This window comes from Syngnathus typhle, linkage group LG6, assembly GCF_033458585.1.
Source record: "Syngnathus typhle isolate RoL2023-S1 ecotype Sweden linkage group LG6, RoL_Styp_1.0, whole genome shotgun sequence".
In the NCBI taxonomy this organism is placed as follows: Eukaryota; Metazoa; Chordata; class Actinopteri; order Syngnathiformes; family Syngnathidae; genus Syngnathus; species Syngnathus typhle.
In genome coordinates this window covers 10,502,563-10,528,229 of record NC_083743.1, presented here as the reverse complement: position 1 = coordinate 10,528,229, position 25,667 = coordinate 10,502,563, and the positions used below count along the sequence as shown (strand labels likewise).

At 41.7% G+C, this 25,667-nt stretch overlaps 2 protein-coding genes across 2 annotated transcripts; one reads left to right on the top strand and one right to left on the bottom strand.

Annotated features, from left to right (window-relative positions):
* The first annotated feature begins 131 nt into the window (after positions 1 to 131).
* mrm3a (mitochondrial rRNA methyltransferase 3a) lies at positions 132 to 1,832 on the top strand. Its single transcript, XM_061280852.1, has 4 exons — positions 132 to 510; positions 633 to 877; positions 1,014 to 1,175; positions 1,239 to 1,832. The coding sequence occupies exons 1-4, from the start codon at positions 164 to 166 to the stop codon at positions 1,778 to 1,780; spliced, it is 1,296 nt and encodes a 431-aa protein (XP_061136836.1). The 5' UTR covers positions 132 to 163; the 3' UTR covers positions 1,781 to 1,832.
* A 434-nt stretch (positions 1,833 to 2,266) lies between these two features.
* nxn (nucleoredoxin) lies at positions 2,267 to 25,373 on the bottom strand. The gene is made up of 8 exons (XM_061280853.1): positions 24,862 to 25,373; positions 9,701 to 9,818; positions 7,024 to 7,157; positions 6,485 to 6,585; positions 6,305 to 6,411; positions 4,861 to 5,040; positions 3,711 to 3,835; positions 2,267 to 2,769 (listed from the first exon to the last, which is right to left on the bottom strand). The coding sequence occupies exons 1-8, from the start codon at positions 25,168 to 25,170 to the stop codon at positions 2,587 to 2,589; spliced, it is 1,257 nt and encodes a 418-aa protein (XP_061136837.1). The 5' UTR covers positions 25,171 to 25,373; the 3' UTR covers positions 2,267 to 2,586.
* Between the last annotated feature and the right edge of the window lie 294 nt (positions 25,374 to 25,667).

Sequence of the window (25,667 nt, the reverse complement as noted above, 5' to 3'; positions counted from 1 at the left end):
TTATTTTGCAGACGATGTCATAACTTAACGCGGTGATTAAATATTAAATCGTACACAGAGTTGTTTCGAGCAGTACCAGTAAACCTTCGCTAGACTTTGGGTGGCGCTGTCAGTTAACTAGGCGATAACATTCAGGTAGGGAAAGAGAAGAAGACAAAGCAGCATGGCGACTTACATCGGCCGTATGAGGTGCCTCTTCTCCTTGGAACGTGCTGTTTTCTTGTCACGGGGGAACATCTTCAGCGTGGAAACAAAACGATACGTGCGTGGATTAAGAAGGAAGCCGGTTAGGGTGATATTTCCAGAAAATGAAAAACATAAAGGAGACGTAAAACAGGCAATTTCGGCGGGGAAGAAAGAGGCAAAAGTCCCATTGAGGGCAGAGCAGCATCCCGGAGACAGAGGTGATTTGAAGACCAGGAATAGCCAAATATCATCAGCAACAGTTAAAAGTAATGAAACTGATGAAGTCCCCTTTGAGAGGGCTTTGCCTGGAGATAAGAGACTGGCGTGAGTATCATTAGCACACGATGACCATTTTCTGAAATCTGTAATTGGGGCTACCAATTGAAAGTAAAATTAACGATTTAAGTACAACTGATTGAGGTACCGTTGTGTCATTTGCTTTGCAGGAGATTGGTGAGTGTGGCCCGTTCCAGAACATTCCGGGAGCAGCAAGGCAAAGTCCTCCTGGAGGGTCGTCGCCTGATCTGTGACGCTTTGAACGCAGGCGCTGTCCCTCAGACCATCTTCTTCAGCACCCTCGAGCGCTTACGTGAGCTTCCTTTGGACAAGCTGAGGAGGGCAGCGCTTGTCAAAGTCAAGTTTGAAGACATCAAGCTCTGGTCCGACCTTGTGGCCCCGCAAGGAGTCATCGGTGAGTGTCTTAAAAAAAAACTACAGAAAAATAACTACACAAACAATATTACAGAGAGTTCTATTTTTGCAGTATGGCCCTAATACTACTTTGCATCTCTGCAATGTTGCTGATTTGTCTTTGTTTGTGTTTGCAGGTATATTTTCTCGTCCTGACGCGTCTCGACTAAGATTTGAGGCCAGCAAACACTCTGTGCCTCTCTCACTCATATGCAACAACATCAGAGACCCTGGAAACTTGGGCACCATGCTGAGATGTGCCGCTGCTGCTGGCTGCCACCAAGTGCTGCTCACTAAAGGTGTCACTCAAAGTATTAAAATTGTATTTTTCTATAAAATAATACGTTTCGCTCCACCTCCAGGCTGCGTTGACATCTGGGAGCCCAAAGTTCTGCGAGCGGCGATGGGTGCCCACTTCCACCTTCCCATTCATCCCAGTTTGACCTGGGAAGAAGTGGAAGATCACCTCCCTGAGCACGTGGGTGTCTATGTAGCTGACACTCAGAAAAGCCTGGAAGTTAACTCCTCCCACAAACCCAGTGATTTCGGCTGGATCAGCACAACACGCGCTCACCGGGATTCCCACCTTGAAGAGTCCGACAGTGACGAGGAGGAACTCTCCCTGCCCAAAGTTGATGCTGCAGCGTACCACAATGACTGGGCACGGAGTCCAGTTGCCTTAGTGGTTGGCGGAGAGACGTACGGGATTAGCGTAGAGGCGCTTCAACTGGCAGAAAAGAAGGCGGGATGTAGACTTTTTGTTCCCATGGTTCCCCACGTAGACAGCCTGAACTCTGCCATGGCGGCCAGCATCCTGTTGTTTGAGGGTAGAAAGCAATTGTTGAACTCCACGCAGAACTCCGGAAAGAAGCGGAGAAACAACGCTGGACAACGCCTTTCATAATGTTTGGCATTGTCATATGAACTGAACTTCAAAATTAAATGTTATAATTCAAGCACTTTTCTCGAGTAATTATTTTTGCTTTAAAATACTACCCAAATCAATCATTTGAACCTTGCTTGAGCCTTCATAGGGTCCTAATTGTGTTCCCAGCGCAAAGTGCAGTGTTTTAAGAAGTTGTAGTTTTGTAGATACGTAGGTGAAGGAAGAAAGGGGGAATTGCGCCATAATGGGAGTGAACACTGCCAGCTTGTTTCCTGGCCAATTGAAACGGCTCCACTCATTGTCTTTAAATTCAGCAAAGGAGAGGCACGCACAATGTCTTTCACATTGCAGAAGCCTAAATAGACAGCAGTCCATGCAGAAAATTGAAGTACACTACTTCTCCCCTTATTCATGACAACCACTAATACAACAACCCAGTGCAAAAAAGTAAATCCCCGGCTCCTTTTGTTAGTAGTTGCAATAAATGCCAGCTTGTACAACAGAAACAAAAAATGCAATCACTTTATTCTTTTTTTCTTTTGTTTTCAATGCTCCATGGTGCAGATGTAAGAAAGATGTCAGTGATAAGTAGGTCCGCTGGGCTTCGCTAGAATCCAGAAATGGTATTTATTAATGTCATAATGTGGAAAAACAAGAGAATATTTGTATATATTAACTGTAGGGGCTATAGAGTCAATGCAAGGCACCACAGGAGACAGAGAGAGTAAAAAAAGTTAAACTAGTAAAAATTGAATGATGACGCAGGAGTGCATTAATGATGATTGTGAAGAGTCCCATTCTCGTCCATATTAGGACTCCCTGTCTCAGATGGGATCGGGTTTGAGCTTGTCTGCCAGGAAGTCGTCGACAAACTGCTCCACCACGTCCGGCGTGATTTCCTCCACATCGCGCACGTATTTGGCTCGCGCTGACATGTCCAGGATGGTGAGCAGCGGCGCAGCCTCTGGCAGATTGGTGTAATCACGCAAGGAGTCGCTCATGTCATCCTGCAGAGACAATGAAGATATTTAAGGCCTGTCGTATCCTGTAAGCGGCAGCAATGATCTGCCATTAGTCTCCCTCAAAGAAAAGTACAGTGTCAGGGTGTTATGACCCTTCAAAGAGAAAGTCAACCCCAAACTTTTCTTTACAATAATATGTTGTATATGCTCCCATTAGTCTAAACACGGCATTCTGATTAATATTGAGAACGTAGAATACGAGTTAAGCAGCAAAATCCACCCGTTTTAAATTAATCTCAGGTTCGGACATTTTGCCACTTGCTATCGACTGAAAATGACATCACAGTTGGGGCATGGTATCGTAACCAATCACTGCTCAGCTTAAGAAGACTTCAGAAAACAGGCAGCGGGGGTAAAGACAGGAAATGAACTGAAGGCTTTGTGGATGTAAAATATCTGATTTGGCATATGGTTTTGGTTCATAAAACCAGGACATTTAAATCTCGACGGACTGCAGACAGATCCACCCTCCCTTCCTGGATTATTTCTATCGCAAGATGGAGATCATTACTATGGAAGGGAAGATCTTATTACAGTAACTTTATGACACTTCTACACTGTGGGTGGGATTGTGAAAATTACATTCTGCCACATTGCAATGATAATTTGAATTTAATTAATTATTCAAGCCTACTTTTTTTGATGGAATTCTTACTGATCACTTTATTTCTTCAGTGCACAGCGGCGGTTATCAGACATTCAATTTGGAGTTCTAAAGGCTGAAATTCGAAGGTGGAGGTGGGGAGTTGCTTCAAAGCAAATGATCTGAAGAAGTTTTTTTTTAAGAAGATAGAGTGAAATACAAAGTGTAAACTACAAATGACCTACCACTGCTCTCATATTTACTTCAGCCAATGTTGCTCTTTTGCAATTGTGCGCTAAATACCATTCACCCCATTATTGAAGGGACGTTTTCTTTTCCTCACCTCTCCGGCCACAAAGAAGAGCAGCGGCGTCTCCTCCTCCTTGGCTTTATACTTAATCATCAGCTTCTCAGCGATGGGCCGGATTAGCTCCTTGGCCGGCTCCAGCTCGCCCTCCTCCTCTGCGTCTGAAGAGAACAACAGATGGTCCACGTCTTGTTTTGCTATACAGTTTGACCTCGACACATATCAGGGGGACGTTGAATTTAGCCAGTACCTGCAAAATACTCTGGCTTCTTCAAAAATTTGGAAGACATGTTGACTATATGTGCACACAAGTTTCAGGAAGCCCTTTTTGAAAACACACAGGAAGCCGACCATTTTGGCATACTTCAATGATGAACTTGACCTAGATTTTACGTGATTGCTACCAAATTTGCACCACTCATACTTGACAAGGGGCCTTCAACCACAAGACGTGAAAGCCACATGTAGCGCTTTCATCCTTTTGCTTCGACCCTCTGTGACTTTAAAATAAATAAATCCGTATTTCATTGAAACACTTGCTTTCCATGTGTAATTCTAAATATGAAAATGATGGTGCTCTTGTAACATTAAAGTAAATTAATATTCTTTTGTCACTCAAAGTATATAAAAACATGGAAAACTATGGAAAGAGCACTTCAAAAATCCTCAAAGAAATGATGACAAAAGTATAATTGTTTTACTATCCATACTGCACTTCACATGACATTTGTGCTAAAAAATAAAAATAAATAAATAAATAAAAAAAGCTAGTAAAGTTGAGTTTTTAGCGGTTTGAAATGTCAGCCCTTGGCATTTTGGTCCATGCAAGCTTATTGGAAGATGAATTCTAATTGAATGTCGTCAGCCAGGGAAGGTGTACCCCCGAGTAGCAGAAAACAATAAAGGGTCAAGGGTCAACTTATACTATTCTACTCTAATCTAAAAGTGTAGACTCAAAACGTCTCAAGAAGCCAAGTCTGGAAATCTGCCATTTTGGTTTAGACTCTAAACTAAAATGGATGCTCTACACTTTAGAGCATCCATTTTAGTCATTTTTAGGGATCCTTCAAACAGTTAGTAATTGTCCTAGACATTTTGTTTGACCGCTACCAAATAGGAAATGTGCGTACTAGACAGGTGGGCTGCATGAAAGATTTGACAAATATTTAAAGGGCTTCCGACTCACCCACAAAGAGGACGAGGCATGGTCCCTCATGAAGCTGAGCGGCGTTCGCCTCGCTGAGCTCCAGCACGGGGCGAGGGTGCCACGGGAACAGTCGGCACTCGGGGTCATTCAGCACCTCCACGCGGCCCTGTCGCGTGATCACGTGACCCTCGGTGTCTAACAGGATCAGGGTGGGGATACCTGGGGAGCGAGAAAGTGCATTACAAGACAACGGCGGATAATGGCTCATTTTCTTGACGGCATACTTGTTGCACTAATGTTCCGTAAACATCTGTTTAAGTGCAAAGAACACAATTTGTGTTTTCTATATTGTGCAGTCTAAAATTAGACCACCCCTTTATGTCATGCAAGAAGACAAACATCAAGTGTATTTTGGATCCATCCATTTTATTATATTCCTCTTCCGCAATAGGCTCGCAGGTGAGTGGTTGATTTGTAGTAGAGCCTGGACTGATCCAAACTGAAAAAGTCACAGAGTTAAAAAAAGTGGACTCCCTGCACGGAATGTTCCCTGTAGCGCTGCTTGTGATTTCTGTGATCACAATCTGTCAGCTTTATCAGAAACAGCCGGGATGCAGGAGCACAGCCGGAGCAAGCGTCACAGTTCATCCTGTCTGCTCATGTGGACTGAAGGCAGGCCAGGGTGGGTAGATGGTGGGGAGGGGGGGTGCAGTGTTGACATCTCTGTGCATTCCTCACATGCTTTGCAAGAAAAAGTACCAAACCCCCCCTCCCCTCACTTATTCCAGGCAGGGAATGAGTGAGGAGTGTAGAAGCGCAAACATGATGACAGATCAAATCCAGGAGCTCATAAAAATTCCGAGCTGCAATGCAATTCTGACAAGAAGAAGTCTACCTTGAAAATGTAAGAGTGGATGCTATAGCAGGGATGTCAAACTCATTTTTATTGTGGGCCACATCGTAGTCATAGTTTCCTGCGGAGGGCCATTACTACTGTCAACGCAAATAAATGTATGAACGCCTCATATTAGTATATACAGGCTACATAACCAACCGATGAATAACTAGTTTTGAAATCAGAGGCTGTCTATTACATAAAATGTAGAAACCGTATAATATTTTAAAAAGATTAATGGTGACAAAAATTGCTAGGGATAGCTTTATTTTTTTAAAAGGGAAGACGATTTGTTGATTTAGTATTGACACATGTAGTCGATGCGCATTTTGTTTTCGCGAGGCACATAAAATGACGTGACGGGCCGTATCCGGCCCCCGGGCCTCGGCTTTGACGCCTGTGCTATCGTAGATTGGGTTATTAGAGAAATGCTTTACTTCTAAACTGCATACAGCAAGCTTAAGGAGGGCAGAATAGACACCATGGTGCGGGGGGGAAAAGGAAGAAGCTAATTTGTAGTTCAAACTTTGGCATGCAACCCAAAGAGAAAATAAAATCACTTGGGTGTGCTCTGTGAGAGATGCTTACCTTGAATCCCAAACAGCCTGTTGAGCCGCGAGCGTCGAGCCTCGTCTGAATACGGCACTGCCAACCAGGGCATTTCGCTGAAGTACTGCTGGAAAGACTCCTCAGACCTACGGGAAGGATAAATTATGAGTGCGTCTCAATAAATGGACACCATATAGTAGACTGTATAAGGTATCTCACCTGTCAGCGCTGACAAACACAATCTCAAACTTTTGACCCGACTCTTTGACTGTGCGATACGACTCCACCAACACTCGTGTCAAACTGCGGCATGGTGGACACTAAAAGATATCAAACAAATAGACTTTGTATTTCATAGTCATGGAGTAATCAATATTTTCTTCTTCAAAAAAAGATTTTTTAACAGTGTTGTGCAAAGAGGAGCAAAGAAAATTCACAAGGTTGTGAATTTGATTATTTTACTCCTCGGCTTGTTTTTTTTTCTTCACAGTTATGGACTTATCCTCCCTCAACCAATCTACAACCGTTGCCAAATCTTGCAATTAGACTTTTTCACCACTTGGAGGTGCTTTACAGTATATGACAGAACTGCCTTATCTTCATGTCATGTGGGATTGTGGTTTGGGTGAGTCAATCCTTCACTAGAGGCTTTCTGGTTCTGGCAGATTCAGGGCCAATTGGGCCCAGTGCCTCCCCGCCAGTGTTGGGATTCAAGTAGAAATGCTTTGTAGTTTAAAATAAAAAAATAAAAAGGTTACCCAGTGTGCCGAGAAGTAGACCCCGACGTAGTGCCCCTCCAGGCAAGCACTGTCGATCGACTGCCTGTTGCTCCTGAGCAGAGGACCCGCCACCACCTCTGCAAATGGCTTGGGCCCCCAGGGGAACTCCAAACCTATGAAGAGAGACAGGGGATGACATTCATTATAAGGCAGCATCAATGAAAACAATTGCACATAAAAGAGATTGCCCAATACTTAAAAGTCCAAGGAACTTAAGAATGAGCGATTTAGATTTGCAAACGTTTGGAAAGTGGGAGGCATTTCTAAACAAGAGCAGATTCCATGATCAGTTCAAACAGTTGTACGTCAATGGATTGACCAATAAACGAAGGGGAAGGAACTCTGTGGAAATCTAAGGATGAGAATTGCAAATTTCCACACTGTGGGAAAAGTCTTTTGGAGCCATTCAAGTTATTTGAATGTGTCAGCACTTCACCAAGGTCTGGAAAACACTAAACATTTAAGATTACTCACTGGATGAAGACAAAACATTAACGTCTATTGAGAGTCTTTGAAGATTAATAACAAACATGTTTCCTTAACCATCAAAAACAATTTTCTGACTTTGCAGAGGCTACCGCACATTGTGATAATATCTGTTTGGATGTTTTGATGAGTTTGACGTGAATGTTGCTTAAATATTAAGAATAGATTCTAAAAATCCAAATTTAATTTGTGTTTTCTATTATTCTCTATTATATTATATTATTCTATTATGGTAGCAATCAAACAAATCTCTAGTTCAAATTAGTCTAAACAACCCCATCAAATTGGATCTAGATAGGTCAAATCATGTGAGATGTGAGGCAGTTCATCTCTCCTCCTTTCCAGCTCTGGGTCATTCTTTCACTTCCTTTTCATGGCATCGTCATTGTTAGCCTCAGGCACCAGAAAGTGGAGTTCTACAGGGAGGGCGGGGGCGGTGGACGTAATCCTAAATAAAGGCCTGTATGGCCGCTTCATAATGGCGTCTTTATGAGCGAGCCTTCATTAGGCAGGAATGACACGTCTGCAGCGCAACAGCCGCTCATTGTGGTCCTGAAGCTAAAAGGCCACTTTCACACTGGCAGCAGGCACTCCAGCCAGCCTTTTCATCCATACGGAGAATGTTCGCCACCATCATTCCTACACCCATAACATGGCAGCTGCTGTCACACTTCGAATAAACGTGGAGCCAGCTCATGATAATAAACGTCACATTTTGTACAGTGAAACATCAAGAATTGTCTCGCTAGTTTAATCCTTCCAATGAAAAGGAGGAACAGTGCAGACGTATAAGATCTTCTGACTTGCACACCAACTACTGTCACACTTTTACGACACATTCGCTTTTTTGTGGTGATCGACATACGATTATTTACTGGGAAACACCAAAAAGTTGTCTTTGTATTTTATTCCTTGCCTGAAAAAGGGGAGATTGTACAGAGAATATTTTTGACGGACTCACCAGCTACTTTTACTCTTCACTGATGTACTATTATTATCCAATCATGCCTGGCTGTCTAATTTTTCACTTGCCATAAATGGAGTAAAACGCATGCACACGCACACACATTTAATGGAGTCATTTTTACATTTTTTTTGTTATAATTCTGTTTTTCATTATTTGTTATTAGATTATCTTTCTTAATCTGTTGCTATTTATGTTGAGTAAATAAATTATGTATTTGTGGCTATTGTATATAATTTGTTGACATGTTTATTTGGCAATTGTATCAGTTAAGTATATTCTTTTGGGGGCGAATAAAAATGATGAATTAATAAATTAATTTGAAATAAATGTGGAAAAATCCTGCTGACCCCATAAAAAACCCCAAGGAAAACCAATCCCAGAAACTAAAAAATACATATGTAAAAAACTGTACTAATGAATTGTCTGTACTATAGCTGGAGATTTATGTCCTCCCCACCGCCAACTCGTTTACAAGCGCAGTTAATGAATCATGCAAATAGCACCGCAGGCTTGTTCTGGCTTTCATTAGCAGAGACAGTAAAAGCTGTCAAAAAGAAAAGAAATCCACTCTGGATGTCCACTGTGTCGCCTTTAGCATGCAATTCTCTCACATGACTAATCGCTTTTTAGTGCACCATTACAGCCACGAAGGCATGGAAATTAATGTAAATGTTATGGTAATCTTAATACTTGACGGCAGTGTGCTACACAAAAGCCTGAAAAAGAGGTACATGATGAGGGAAGGGACAAAATGAAACGGCAGAGTACTGGCAAAACCTTGAGAAATGATCGCAGAAAGAGGAAAAGCACGACAGGCTTGTACATTACCCAATCCTGAAAACGAAGCATAGTTTCATAGTGTGACGAAAGGCAGAAAAAGCAGCAGTGTGAGCAGAGTGAGAGGAGTGACAGCAGAGTGTGACACATAGGCCTGAAAAAAGTAGCACGGAGACAGAAAAGTAAAAAGAAAAGAAAAGAAAAGAAGACTAGAATGTGCTACACAAAAGCCAAAAAGGAAAGCGCGGAATGAGACCATGCAAGTTACAAGATCTTAGAAAAAGATGAACAAATTTAAAGTGTCCCCAAAACAATCTGGAAAAAGAAGCATGCTTGAGAGCAACATGGGAGCAGCTTACAACATAAAACATCAGGAAAAGCAGCAGACTGACAGTGCACCACAAATGGGCTATCACGTAGGCTCACCTTTGGGATCGTCCCTGACCACCAGCAGACCGTTCCGACAGACCACCTTCCCCGTGGCTGCGTCCACGAACACCAGTGACGGGATGCTGGTCACCTTGTACTTGTTCCACAGTTTCATCTGCAAACACACCAAAGGGGGAAAAAATACTGTCTTCCATTTTTAAACACACAGCTCAGCGTTTTCTGCCCTCAAACCACTCGGACACAAGACAGAGAGCACAGACAATAGCTCTCAGAGTGAGAGTCCCTCCAGGAGATGATAAGCGAGAACAATCCCATGCCGTATTGATCCACTGCCACCTCCACAAGCATCATTTCATTGGATGCTATTACGAGCAAAGCAATAAATACAGCATCATGTCTCCAAAGGAACCAAAGCATCAATTCTAAAGAAAACAATGACAGCTAGATGAAATATACTTTTGTCATCTACAAAATGTCACTTCACTTGTACAAATGACTGCTTTCGTCAAGGCCATAGCAATACGATGAACATTTTATTGTTAAGCTTAAGCTTTCAGGCAGACCTCGATGAAATCCACATTTATAGTTGTTGTGGCGCCGCATATTGAGACAATTAAATTCCTAGCGATGACAATTTCTCTCACCACAAAAGGGAACAGTTTTAAGTCAGAAGCAAAGAGACTGCACAAGGACAGGGAGCTGATAAAAAGGCAGCTAAAAGCTTTGCCGGACTAACTTTCTCCCCCACACAGACTTTTAATGCAATTGCAAGATTTGTATACATCAAGTTTATGATCATTTTATACTTAAGGTATTTCCCATGTATTTTTGTTAAACAGGTAATAAATGAATCTATTCTGTATTATAACAAATAATCAGACTTATTGAACATAAATGTTTTGGTCCTGCAGGCTTGGCTTACTCTAAAATGATAATTAATATGAAAGTCAATTTATCTGTACTTCAATTATAGATGTTAACTTAGTGCGAGTCAAGACTGTAACGTTCAATTTTTAAGTGTTACCTCTAACAATTCCCCCAAATTCCACCAATCAAGCCCATTGTAATCTTTTGGATTTGAAAATTGCATTCTACTACACTTTGATGTCGATTGGAATTTGATTTATTGTTCAGCTCCAATGTATAGCACCGTTCCCCACTCATGCTCACCCCTTAAATAGGCCGGACACAAAAATGGCTCGTCACGGTTACAAAAGGAAGGATCCGCCTGACACCTCTTCTGCTAGCACGTGCTACCACTTCAGATCCTAGCCGCTGGCCTCCCCAGGGACGGATACAATGTTTAACCTTTTGGAACTCCATCTCATCACGTTCTTCACTTGTCATCTTCTTGAAGCATGCCGTCGATCCGAGCGCTATCATGCAGGGGATTGCCCCGCTCTCGCTGCATCTTTGATTAATCCCGCTCATTTGACTGGGCGGGAAAGCGGCGATTGCATTTTTCAATGATGATGACTCCCCTTTTCCCCCCATCCCCTGTCTCGCCACCTTTACCATTGCTCCTGTTGCCACGGCAACCCCCCTCCAACACCCTTCAGTGCCAAAAGAGCGTGTATTGTGTGCGCTCCCCCCGCTTAATAATTCAGTGATAAATTAATGGTTTTGTGACGGGAAACAGGTGCTAGAATGTCAGGGTGCTTGGGGGGGAAAAAAATGGAGGTGCACCACCTCCGTGCAGCCTTGTGTGCGGGCACAAAAGCAACCTGATTGAATAGAGGCGCTAAACTTTGCTTTTGTATAGAGACCACTTTTAATGGACTTTAAAAAAAAGGGCAAGGGGGGAGGAATAAAAGAGTACAAAAGCTCTCAGCGGCCATGTGCTGCATTGTGAGGCAACCTGCAGCCACAAAGGCAGCGGGTTTAATATTCTTTGCGCTTATCTGCTCTTTGTTCCTCAGTTTGATCACAAAGAGCATGAAAAGGGTTACATGCACAGTAATGTGGAAACTATTTGAAACGGGCCAGTGGGGAGGGTGGAGGTGCGCGGGACCGAGGGCTCTGTGAGAAGTAAGATTGGAAGATAGTGTTTGAGCCGCTTTTGGGGTTTCAAACTAAAGATATGTTTTCTCAAGGTCAATATTGATTATAGTCGACCCTCGCATAGTCGCAGATGTGTCGGTGAGCAGATTTCGTGTTTGTCCACATGACCCATCTCCACTCCCTTGTGTGCAAAATTGTAACATTAAAACACAATTTGCTAGTTGGAAAAAGAAAAATCAAAAGCTATATTTGGTTAATTACATCAAGTGATTAAAATTGTCCTTAGAAGATAGAAATAAGGCCTGCTCTGGACCAGCTGAAACTGACCCACGGTTTGAGTTTTGTCTGGATCAGCTGGAGGCTCTCCATGTATTACTTCAGGCCCGAGTGTGGTGGGCCAACTCGTGGCTTGGAAAGCCAGGTGCATTCTTTGTCTGCCGGCAGTAACACGAGCAGATAACACGTAAAAGGCTGAAAAGAAAAGCAGTTGGTGTAAAAACCTAACGTGGCCTCGTTTATGACTTCATGACAATTTAATAATCGCACAAAACACATTAATGAGCTTCATTTGCACGGTTTGCCGCTCAATTAGGCGCAGTCAGCATTCATTTTAGGCACACGCACATTTACACACACACGCACGCACGCACACACACGGGAGACTCCACAAGAAGAGGGTGGGGGTGGGTTGGAAAGCTTCCATGCCATGACCTCCATTTGACCCTGAATCTTAAGCCCCCCATTCCTCCTCCTCCTCCTCCTCCTCCTCCTCCTCCTCCTCCTCCTCCTCCTCCTCCTCCTCCTCCTCCTCCTCCTCCTCCTCCTCCTCCTCCTCCTCCTCCTCCTCCTCGCATGCTCTCGACATCACAACACATGAATATTGATGTCACTTTAAAAGGCGAACATTTCACACGCTTTTAGCTTTTGAGCTGAATCGCGGCAGCGAGCGATCATTTGAAAAACAAAAATTAATTTACAGTTGCAACGATTGACGGACACATTTAATTATGCGGCTAGACTAGAGGGTTTCAAGACTTTGAAAGGCTTGGTTTTGAACTCAGAATTTCAAATTAAGGTTTGAACAAAGGTTATGGTTTTAAATTAGGGTTTTAAACTTGTCTTAGGGTTTCATATTGCACAGTTTCAGAGAATTTCAGCTTAATTTAGGCTTTCAAATTAGGGTTTCAATTTAGGGTTTAAAGTCAGGGTTACGAGTTCATTAAGGCTTCAAGATATGGGTTCAACTGATTTAGGGTTTCAAATTAGGGGTTCAACTCTGCATTAGGGTTTTAAACAAGGACTAGTTTTTTAAAGATATGGTTTCAAGGCAGACTTAGATATTCAAATTAGGGTTTGAAGACAGGAATTGGGTATCAAGACAAGATAGGGTTTTTAATTAGGGTTTCAATTGATGCAGTGTTATGATTTTGAATTTGGATTATAAAACAAAGTATCAAACGAGGATTAAGGGTTCAAGTTAGGCTTTCAAGTCACTGTGATCTTGTCAAATTGAGATTTCAAGACTAAATTGGGGGGTTTATAATAGGGTTTCAAGACAGGACTGAGGATTGAATTTCAAATTAAGCTAGGGAGTTCAGGCTGTGTTATGGTTTCTAACAAGGACTGGGATTCAAAAACAGGGTTTGACTTTTAAAGCAATCATTAACATTTCAAATCAGGGTTTCAAGCCAGTATTAAACAAAGCATATTTTCCACAAACAGCTGATACATCATGAAATGGATGTCATAATGGTAACCCACTTTTTGTCCTCTTCCCATAGTGGACCTCGCCTCATAAATCACAGTGACACAGTTCTCTGCTTGTCATAAAAAAAAGAGCACACAGAGAGCTCCAAGGCTTAGTATGTCAACCTGCATTCAAACCTACTTTATTTATAGGCATGTCACATTGCTTTGCTTTTCCACTCACAATGCAGGCGGGCTATCCTTTTGTTAGGGCCAGGATGTTAGCTGTGTGTGCATTACCAGGACCCAGTAACATCACGGCATCAAGTGACATTTTATGCCCGCTCGTTCAGCCCTTACCTCCCCTTGTTAAACCCTCACATCTGTTTGCCTCCTGCATGCCTGTTTCCACGTTCAGCCCACCTCATGCATCGCCTTCCAAAGACTCAAGTGCGGCTTCAATAGCGTTTCAAACAAGGGTTATGGGTTCAAGTTAGAATTTTAATCTTGGGTTAGGGTTCCAAATTAGGGGTTTGCTTCTGACAGGCGGCACACGCTAGAATGTTGGTTGAAATTGTCAATGTGGTGGTGATGAGGAATGCACATGAAAGGATTTCCTTCACTTACTATGTACAGGAGTATAATTGGGCTTCATGAGGGAAAATCCAATCCATGCTTTTAATCCCTCTAAGAGGGCTTGCATGTCCTTCATTCAAAACCCTTTTTTCTAAGATTATGGCCAAAAGATTCTTTTTCAGTCCATAGGTGTGTGTTATTTTTGCAAATTTTCTACTAATATGAAGCGTCAAAAACGGCCTGCTCTCTTTGACAATACAATATTAATTACTAAACAAACAAGGAGTTTTTTGGTTTCCTGAAATGTGATGGTTTTGGAATTCTGCTTGAGTCTACAATGTTGGGTCACAATTGTTTCATAAACCTTTACTCCTGGTTAAGTGACATGGGTGGGTGTTATTTTATTATTATTTTTTTTATAAATGACCAATCTTAAGTGTTGAAAATGTTTTGCTCTCTTCGGAAAAAGCACGTTTGGAAAGCACCTTACTTTTTGAGCATGTAGTCATAATTAAATGCAACAAAATAAAAATGACCCTTGTGTCTAATCGGTGAAAAATAATTCATATTTTCCAGGCGAAGTGGTCAGGGAAAAAAAAACGAACTTTCCAAAGTAGGCAATAGCATTAAAGTGAGGAATGCTCTGCTTAAGAGGAAGTTAAGACTGACCCAACGTGACTTGTGGTAGGTCACAAATGAGTCGTAAAACAACAGAAAATTAAACAAAAGGCACTGGTAAAAAAAGATAACCAACAAAGAAGAAATAAGAATAAACAATGACCATCGGAAGCATATTTCCCTTTTTGTTTTTCTTGAGGGTGCCCACAAAGAGGACGTGCACGGTCTGTGGGAGCCCGGAATGTTCTGAGGCTTTACTCACTATAAATAACGAGGCACAAGGCAGACACGCACACAAAAAAAGCATTTGGGCTCGCTGCATCAGTTCACAAAGGACTTGTGCCACCAAGGTAGCTATCAGCATAAGAGCTGGAGCTATGGCCCTCGATTTGCATCATGTATGATAATTACAACTTTTTATACGTCACTAGCCATGTATTATTTCACAATAGACACAGTTAGACTTTAGGTCACAGTATTTATGATTTGTCTTTCAACACTTTTTTTTTTTACAACATGATTTTTAGCTTTTTTTTTTAATTTTACTTTAGTCCATCAGTCATCGCTAAAAGCAGGCTGCTAAGAATAACAAGCGAGTGGCTACTCTCCATGTGTTTTATAACATTCATATATCGACTTTATGGACACATTAATGGCGCTGCTCCATATTTCCATGTCAATTCGAAATGAAGAGTGATTTATTTTTTGGAAATAGTGACACAACTCGGCGGCAAGGATGCGGTGCTGGCCCTAAAGACATTATGCGGGTAATCAATCTGCCACATAGTAAGACTTCATCCCTCAGGGCCGAGATAGACATCAGCCTGCTTTTTATCCATCGGGGCCCAACCAGCGAGGAATGCGTGGTGCTGAACAATAGCCAGTCACACTGCCTCTGAATAATTCCTGTCGTACGAATGGAAAGTGAAGGCGAGGGGCGTGAAGTCCTATTTGTCCCAATGTGGAAAATTGGATTGTGCTCGCAAAATGTGACCCACTTTTTCTTGCTCCATACAAAGAAGGAAGTACATCCATGTGGTTGGCTCATTTGACCAAAGATTCTTCAACACGGCATGACCTGCTTGCCAATTAACCTCAGAAGCTAGTTTTAATTATGCATGTCATTATTCACGATTATGTGTATATTGACACAGAGGGTACCATAGTCCTATCAATTAACACAGTAGTAACCATACAATAACTACAGTGAGTAAAAAGACTTGGATGAATGGACAATTGTGGATGTTACTGTTTCCCAGTAAACAATTGTAAGTATGTTTGTGATTGCCAGGCGGCTCCATGTTTAGTACAATACAAGTGTGTTGGTCCAAAGACCTAGTGTAGTGCATTCCATGTTCTACTCTGTATAAACTCTCCTCAAGTAGCCTGCGGCTCACATAGGCTATTTAATTTTTTTCAGTAAACAATTGAAGCAACATTGATCATGAAACAGCCAGGTCTGGTCTATGGCAGCAGCTGCAGTGTTAGTCAAAGAACTGCGTTCTGAATCATGGACTACAATTTTTGTAATCACAATGAGAAAGCTTGATGTTGGGTATTAGTTTGAGGTTAGACAAGCCTGTACACTGATCACCGTGTGCCCTCTACGCAACTTCTCCATAGCCAGCATGCGGTTTATTAACCAAGGTTATTTTTTGTACTCCCTGTTCCAATTAAGTTTAAACAATGTCATGTTTGTGATCATGAGATAGTACTGTCAGACTGACGGCCTTGTGTACTTCATACCTTCCATTTCTTGTGAAAAATAAAATGGAAAAATTATGTTTCCTGCCAACAAAAAAAAAGAAAAACGTAAAAAGATGATACCAGTACTGAATTCTGTACATGCTAGCATGTCAATCATCAACTGAATTGTCGGTTACGACTTCTCCAATGAGACATTCCGTTGCCATAGCAACATCAGACTGTAAACAAAGTTGTTCCTCTACAGTCCATTGTGCTCTTGCTGTAGCCCGCTCGCAGTCATGGTGTTCCAGTGACATTATACAAACGTAGAGGCCAGATGCATAGCGGATCTAATTGGTCGCTGTTCCACACTAACAGGATTGACCGCTGCCAGCAGACTGCTGAGTGGCACTCGGTGTAATGCGTACAAGCAGGAACAAGGGCTTTTTTTGCCGGAATACACGTCTCGCCGGGTAGAAAGAACAGAGCCAAACAAGACAACCGTGTGTTGGGGTCGGAGGGACATAAAGGCCACCAGAAGGGATCGTCAAGCTAATAATTGCATTTTTATCTTTACTTCTTAATCCAGGGATCTTCAAACTTTTTCTTGCAAGGGCCATATATGGGATTTTTTTTAGTTTATTTGACAGGGACAGTGTACATCAATGAACATTTCCGTAGATGCACCAGAATCAGCCAAGGGCTATAATTTAAAGAAAGCCAAGGCGGCCCACATTAACATTCTTCACCCGATACCTCAACGTTGTTAGAATACGCAAGTCAAAATATTGTTGTTATATTAAATATTAAATTTGTTGCCACACATTCTTGTTCGTTATTCCTATTAAGAAAGATACAGAACAGAATACGGAACAGTCTTCAAGGTATAATAAGGTAGCTTCTGTCACACTTCTATTAAACGTCAAGTCAGAAAATTGAAAAGAGAAAAGTGCTTAATGTCATACAGGGCCGACGGAGATAACGGTAATGAGCCTTGAGCTGCTTCTCGCACACATTATGATACGAGCTCAGATTGCAGCCTGCTCTGGTAAATTTCCACACTGAAGTCAATCTCTGCATTGATGCTCAATAAAGAGCCCCCCACCTCTCCCCTGGGGGGTCTTTCTTTCAGCATGGTGGGATCTTGATGAGGCGCTCCGGGAGAGCAGCATTCCGCAACAATGCGCTCACAGCCACAGACACACGCACACACACTTCCTGCCAGACGTCACCTGGAAAAAGCACAAATGCTCATCTTGCTGCCACTTCCTCCTTTCGACTAATGATTAAACTCCCCCTAAGCACTGACTTGTTTCAAGTGGATCACTACACCATGTTCTGCTCAGAATGAAGCAGAGCAGATGTACTGAAAGCAGAGCAAGAACAAAAAGCAGGGTCACCACATTCAACCATTTATACCTTGGGAGAGCCCCCTCCTCACGTGAGCTACAATTACCATTTTGCCCTAAAGGCAGTTTCATCCCATTTGGTCATCATCTTGGTAGAACATCCAGGAATTTTATTTTGTTGTTTTACACGACATGAAACTTAGTATAGTTGCGTTTGACATGCTTGTCTATTATGATTCATGAGCAGACCCACAAAGCTGGAAGTCAATCAACTGTGTCCATTTTAGGGTAAGTTTGGCCGTTTTCTGGTGGCCTAGATATTGATTTGCTAAAAACTGTGAATGGCAATGTCAAATTGAGAGAAATTTGCGATTTTGTCATTGCACGTGGGTGAATCATGGCGAAGGAGTTTGACGACTCTGCCATAAAACACAATTCTAACAAGTCAACTCCACAAGGCTTGACCAAATGTTGAGGTTACTGAATGAATTTGCTTCGGTTCTCATGGGTCACTGATGACAACACAGTGGAGCAACGGGGGTCAAGAGCGGTAAGTAAAAGAGTGGTATAATGAGGATTATGAGGCTCTTTTGTGGGACACTGAGAAAAAGTCCAGGAGTGCTATTCAGTCAAAATGGAAACATGCCCACGAACTAAAACACTACAAAAGGTAAAACGGCAATATAAGCTCACTTCTAAACTGTTGGCAAGACTCAAAATGAAGAAGATGGCTTTTTCTGCCGTCCGTGGATTAGGAACGCTGTGTTTCTTTTTGATTATAGTTCCTCTACTTTAGCCATTTACTACGACAAACATTTGCCTTGCTCGTACTAGAACAACCGACGTTGCTGATGGTGTCCCAGCATTAAATGTGAAATTTTTGTTTTGGTTAAGGTTAAATGTTAAAATGAATAGAAAAAAGTAATAACTTTCAGATGAGATGAATATTGGTCTAAATCAAGATATAGTTTTAAGTTTGACATACAGGGACAGTCCAGCTTTGCACTCAACACTTTTTCTGGTTCATCATCAGTGCAAACAACTGGGCAAACTCCAATTTCCAAGATGGTCGCTCACAAAAACAAAAGGAGATTCCAAGAAATACACATTTGCAGAGAACTCAGATCTTACTTTTAGAACTTGTTCTTTCTTGCTTTTTGCTCTTTCGCCACCTCTGCCAATCACACACAAATGAGATGTGAATATGCCAGTGCATGACACAGAAACCTGACCCACTTTGATAGTCCTGTCCTCCTTGTGTCACTAAGAGGAAGCCGAAAAAACGACTCTGGGGGTTTGACAATTATTCCGATGGTCTGTTCTGATTTCATATGACATGGGAATTGTAAATGTTTTGAAATTCTAGGGGAAATCCTGCAAAGTAGCTTTCATTTTTAAAAAAAAAAGCTCTCCAAGTCACGACTTTGAAATTCTTTGCACGGACAAAAGAGACAGCTGCATCTCAACGCAGTCGACTAAACGGGCATGCGGCAGCAATTATATCCAGCATCCGCTTACAGCTGCCCGCCACACACACACACAAAAGACCAGGATGTCGCTTCTCAGTTGTCAGCTCGACTGTGTGCCACTGGCGTTATACTGTGCCGGCCATCATCCGAAACACTTCACAAACAACAAATGCTAGCGTGTTTCCCTGCGGGATGTGTAAAGATAGCATCTTAGATATCAAATGTTCATTGTTACCGGTCCTTTGTTGTTATAAATGTGGAATAGTTACACAAAAGTAGTATAAAAGATCTCTGAGGGTTTCATTATTTAATCAAATCTCCTTGCTGGTAATTATTCGACAATATATCGCTGTCATATGGAAGCAACAAAATTGATTAATCTTTATGTATGTATGTCAAATTTTGACTCAAAATCTGTACGACTCATGTTGAGCAAATTTTATCCAAGTCCTTAAATTACCTTTGAGCTATGTCCAGAATATTAAAACACTAATCTTAATCTGGGTTAAATCCATTCACAATTTCCACAAATCAAAAGTTAATCAATTCGTTCGTTCGGACCCAATGTCTTTTTGTCTTGATGCTGGATCCATACAAACATACAAATGTAAAAATGAAATAGAGTTGTTTATGTATGTATTTAGATAGTGTGGACTAAGTAAATCTAAATAAAGATCCTGAACATCAAACTTCAGATTACAGGATAAAAGATCTTTTTCATCCATGCACTTCAGAGAACAAATACAAAAGGTATGCGACTCTTCTGGCTTTCAGTTCCGCCTGATTAAAAATATTGTGCTTGGTTTCATAGTCAAAAGCAACTCAAAATTCCCATAATGGAAGGGAAATAGCGGAGCTTGAAGATCAACTGACCGAATGTGTTTCGCAGATGCCAGAAAGTTAGCATGGGCTAATATTTCATGAAAAAGCAGGGTCTGCCGCTGTCTGATCTGCTACCTCGGCACACACATCAGTGAACACACACTATATTTTGCTGGAATAACATCCTGCACTTTCAAGGCCACTGCCAAACGACCGTGTTTACCTTGGCTCGAAAGTCAAGCGTATAGAACTTTTGTTGAAAAACACAGTGTGCTACATGGTCCAATCTCTTATCTTTGGGAAATGACAACTTCATAAACATACGCCATCACTTTGCACCACAGGAAGAACCTGTGAAAACATCTTGATGATGATAATGATGACGTCTTTCCTCTTCTGCACACCTGAAGCAACAAGGGGATGCGATGAAAACACCTTTAAGTCCCTGTGTCTTTTGGACAGAACTTGCTGAAGCGGGATTTTGCAATTGTCTACAAAATGACAAAACAAACTGCGCGCTACTATTCGTGATATACAATTGTACAAGTTAATAGCTAGCGCATCACTTGTACTGGTAATGAACTTTTTCACTTCCAATACAATATCGATATTGCCTAGAGTACTGTCCGATACCGATCTGAAACAATATCAACAGGACTGATTATATGCTTAGTGTATGAGCGGAGTCTTGAATGCACTGCTTGTATATGAATTCTAACATGATGGCAACAGAAACTTTTTTTTAGGTGATATCGGACCGATATCAGATATCAATATCAGATCAGGACACTCCTAGCTCTGACTCTGCATCTGTGTCTTACGGATAGGACAGCGAACTAGCAGAAAATCAGGAACAGGCTTGGATGGCCAGCGTGTAAAAGCCTGACTTCACATATCAAATGGAATTAGGCCAACATTCCCCACAAGAAACATTTTTTATGCTTTCTCCTTTTGAATCCGCTTTATTCTTGCAGCAGGTCATGTGCACAAGAGCATTTGACTGTGATTAAATACAAGCACTCTGGATGATGCCGCACTGCGGTCACCACAGAAGTTGTCATACTCATCAGAGCTGAAAAGCATACCTGCTGCTATCAACACAACAGCTATGCTATTAACATAAGCAGGTGGCGAGTGATATCCAGGTGAGCTACTAAAATGAAAAAGGATCCCATGGACCTTTGTGTATTTATTGTGTTCATTTCTATTGTCTAAGTTGTCGATTATAATAAGTAACTGCAGTCATCAAAAGTTCATTCATCCATTGATAATTCCAAGTACTACTGTAATTCAGTACTAAGCTGTGTGTGTGTGTTTCTTTGTTAGAACCACTGTCTTTAATTGGCCATACGCTTGTGTGTGAGTCCTCAGAGGATGAGACCTTTGCTGCTCCTTACAACAGGCTTAAGCTGATGAAAGCCTTTCATGCAACATGGACGCCACATCACCACGCCGCGTGAACAGATTGGGCGAGAAAAGACCAATCGAAGCGGCGATTAGCCCCCCGACAAGGCGGCTGAGAGCGCCTCAGCAGGGGGTTGGCTCTTTACACTCGCCAGCCATTTACTCCACTTCGCAATAAAACATTTTAACAGAATTTTGAATATACATACAGGTGTGATGGGTGAACTTAACATTATTTTTGATTTAGTGGATAACTGTTTATTTCTACCAGTTATCTGTGGACTAGTTCAAGCCATTCTGGTTTTTTTTTTTTTCTAATGTGCCCACTGCCCAGTAGCAGTTATGACAAAAAACAGGCAAGAGGAGCCATTGCATTCATTGAAAGACACATAAACAAGTGCACTTCTTGTAAGAGCATCTCCATTTGTTTAGCTCATGTACAGCCAACTCAGAGAATGGTGTGACTCATACACATTAATGTGAAAGATGTTCAATGGGGAAATTTGAATGAATCCATTTTGTTGCGACAAAAGTATCAGTTTATTTCGGGGCATACGGCTGCAGATGCTGCTGTATTACACTCCTTATAAAATAAAGGAAATTATTCAATAATCCATATGCAAATAGTTTTACTCTCCCCAAGGTGTGCGTGCAGTTATAAGAAAAATAATAACTGAGCTAAAGGCCATGATGATCTTAAGATGGATTATTGGTTGCTTTTAATAACATAAACATTAACTGCTTCAGCTGCTTCAACTGGGGCACTGCGGCCATGCTGCAGTGCAGTTGGCACTCCTTGAGCCTCCATGGCGGCACCATGGTGGTACCATGTGGGCCTCTGCTTGTGCCCCCACAATAGACGTCCGGCGGTCCGGACTCGAACAAGAACGCCTTTCTCTTGCTGAATGCCCAGATGAAAGTGCCCACTGCACCAGTCACTCCGTTGGCCGCGGCTTCTAATTGACTCACACACGACGCCCCAGTAGAATGAATCCATCATGGTAAGGCAATGCCAACAAGCAGACAGCTTGCCTTTGTGTGTCAAATTTGGTAGCAAATCAGACAAAAATATCCAGATGTTTTTGCAGGGGAAAGAGCCTAGAAAAGAGCCACTTAAAGTAATAACCAAAACAGCCGACTTCATTATTTCATTTGTAGAGTATTTTGAAAATCATCTGCAGATGCTGGACATAAGATCAAATATTCATTCATTGATTCATTCTCTGGACGACTATTCCTCACTGGGGTCAAGCAATATACATATTACATCTCAGCTTTCACCACGGCTTTTGCTGTAACAAAACGCTTTACAAACAATACAACTGAAAATATCACATAAAGTCATAAACCATGAGCAATTATACAAATACAAATTAACAGTAATAAAAATAATGATTACATAATTTATTCCACCTCATGTCCCTTTCCACAACTATAGAAAAAGTTCATCTTTAAAAGACCCCTGAATTGACAAAAATTACCCCAAAATGGTTGCTTCAAATCAAAATTGCCAACTGGTTTTGGTTTGTTTTTGTGTTTACTTATGATAGATATGCCTACCAAAGTTCAAAACGGCTTCAGGGGAGAACCAGTCAACCGGCCCGTGTGTGTCGTCGCGTCAGCGGAACCCGATAACGACGCCAAGCGACGTGACAAAATCTCTAAAATGAGTCAGTCTGTGAAGGACCTTTGAAAATGGCCAAAATGACACCTTCTTTAGACTAAAATGGTGGACTTCCTGTGTATTTTCACACACGGCTTCTTGAGACTTTTTTTGTGGATGTACTCGTGACAGACATGCTTAACAAATTTCATGATTACAAGTTCCAGCTGATTTTTTTTTTTAAACCCCATTTTTAAACCTGGTTTTAATTGATTGAGTGCACTAGTACAGCTTTCTTTACTGGATGTAAACATACCGAATGACTAATGTTTCCCGCAGAGGGAAGGCTTGAATGGATAACCCCAGATAACCTTCCGTGTTGTGTGTGCGTGTGTGTGTGAGGGGGGATAGTGAAGGCAGAGCCCACAGCAGGGAGAGGAGGTACAGTGTGAGATTCCAGAAGGGGGGTGCTGGGCGGTGGTGTAAACAATAGACGATAAATTGCTGTGCTGGAGCTGAGCTGAAGAAAACAGAGTCTGGCAGGAGGCCTGAGGTGGTCACATGACCATTGGGTCAACTACAACAACCGCTGACTGGCTATGCTAATATCACACACTTTATTTTATGACACTAACAGGGGCGCCAATATGGAGAATAAAAAAAAATTAATAAAAAAAAAATATATATATAATGGTGTTCTTAAATTTAATATTTTATTATAGTGACCACAATTAAAAATGACAAAATACAAAATCAGAAGAGTAAATTATTGATAAATAATGTTATTGTTTAGTAATGTAATTTTAAAAAATTGTTATGTTGTGGAAATGTCACATGTTTGAAATATTACTGATTGTTACATCTGAATACAACAAAAGGCAAAAAAAGAAGAAAAAACACCCTACAACCAGCGATGCAGGCCTGTGTGTGGAGCGGACATTGCTTATGTCCAGCAGGAAACCGGCTACATTCTTCCACAATGGCTCTTCTGTTGATAACACAGATTTCTGCCACATATTCAATAACAAGTCTGCGCAATAGTGGTGGAGGTACTTCTGCTTTCAAGCTGGACAACAACAATGACTTAACAGATTTGCAGTGTGACCCCCCTTAATGCTGGACTCAATTAAAAACCATCACTGCGTATTGAACTGTACAAAAAATGAAGAGCAGCACAAAATCACACAGTTCCTACTTACACCTGACAAATGAAAAGGGACAGTTGAAGTAGTTATTTGCTAAAAAATTCACAATAGTATTTGTGTATCATTAAGTAAAGAATCAAAGTAATTATTGTATTATTTAATTGGGAATTGCTTGAAGCTAAATAGTAACTATTTGTACAGGCCTTATCATTTGTGCACAATGCTATGCTTTTCCCCCTCTATTGTTACCAAGCCATTTTAGTTTGTCATTTATAAAAAAAAAAAAATTACAATAAAATGTGTGGTAATTTAATTGTATTGTGCTTCTAGTCAGTGAAGAAAATAGTAATCGTTGTTCTAACAATTAAATTCCTCTAAAAAATATTAAATATGCAAGTCCAATAAGTACTGGGTGACAGTAACTAGAGTAGCCAACCAATAATATCATTTCACCCATAGAGAGAAAAAAAAAGTGTTGATTTAAAAATGTACAATAAATTACATCAAATACTTTGTTTCAATTAAAATTTAGCCTTAGGACGTTTTAAATGATGATTTTAGCGCGTGAACCATCTCAGTATTGCAAGCGTGAAGGCATCATCATAATAAAACAATCGTGTGTTGTTCATTACGTTGCATTATTGTCAATGCTGACTGTTGTATAGAAAATAAAAATGTTGCGGGCATGAAGAATAAGCAAATAACGAGGCCCCAAAGCTCTAAGTTTCGAATGGAACCGTACAAGTTTTCTATTTGATTAGGTTGAGGGGAACCAGATTGTCTGCAATCTATACATGCATATAAAAACGCCCATGCTTGGAAATTGTCCACTTCTTACCTTTTTGTGTCTGTCTTTGAATGGCAAGGCGGGCCAGGGCATCTCCTGCAAAAAGTCCTGCCACTGCTTCTGCTCCTGGTCCGACGAGACGAACACCACCTCCAGCTGGTCTCGGTGCTCCGAAGTCTGCTTGAAGCGGCCGTAGAAGTCACACAGGCTGCCGTTAAACTGCCGGCACGGCGCGTTCAGGCTGCAGCCGAAGAACAGGCCGAGCAGCGACACCCGTTCACCCAGCGCCTGCACGTCCACCTCGGCTTTCTCGCGGTTGACAAGCCGCTCCCCGAGCACGCTCAACAGAAGCTCCGACATCTCCGCTCCCTCGGCCCTCAAACCGCGTGCAGGTCACTGATGAATCCCGCCCCCTCACCGAGCTCCTCGCGGTCTGACGTGAGTTTTGCTTTGGGGTGAGCTCCTCCGGCTCCCCCTGCGAGGCGTCCCGTGGTGTCTCCCCGCCCGTGAGTCTTCCTTCGCCGGCACCGTGCACAGGAATGCGCCGCACTTAAATGTCTCGCTTATAGTGAGTTAAGGATCGATACCGAGTGTCGATATACATAACCCTTCTCATATGTCAATACCCATGATTTAAAGTAGCACTTGTAACACTGCGACCATGTACAAATATCAAAAACTTTCATAATAACACTGGTGGTATTGATCTTACTGCATTTCAAAATTATATCAATACTGTACTTAGATATCAAATCCTTATTGAAATTAATTTAGTTAACTGAGTGTATTTACACGTATCTTTATTTTTATTTAGCAGAATGAGCCGCAACAGCGTCTGTTACTTGTCCATAAAAGGT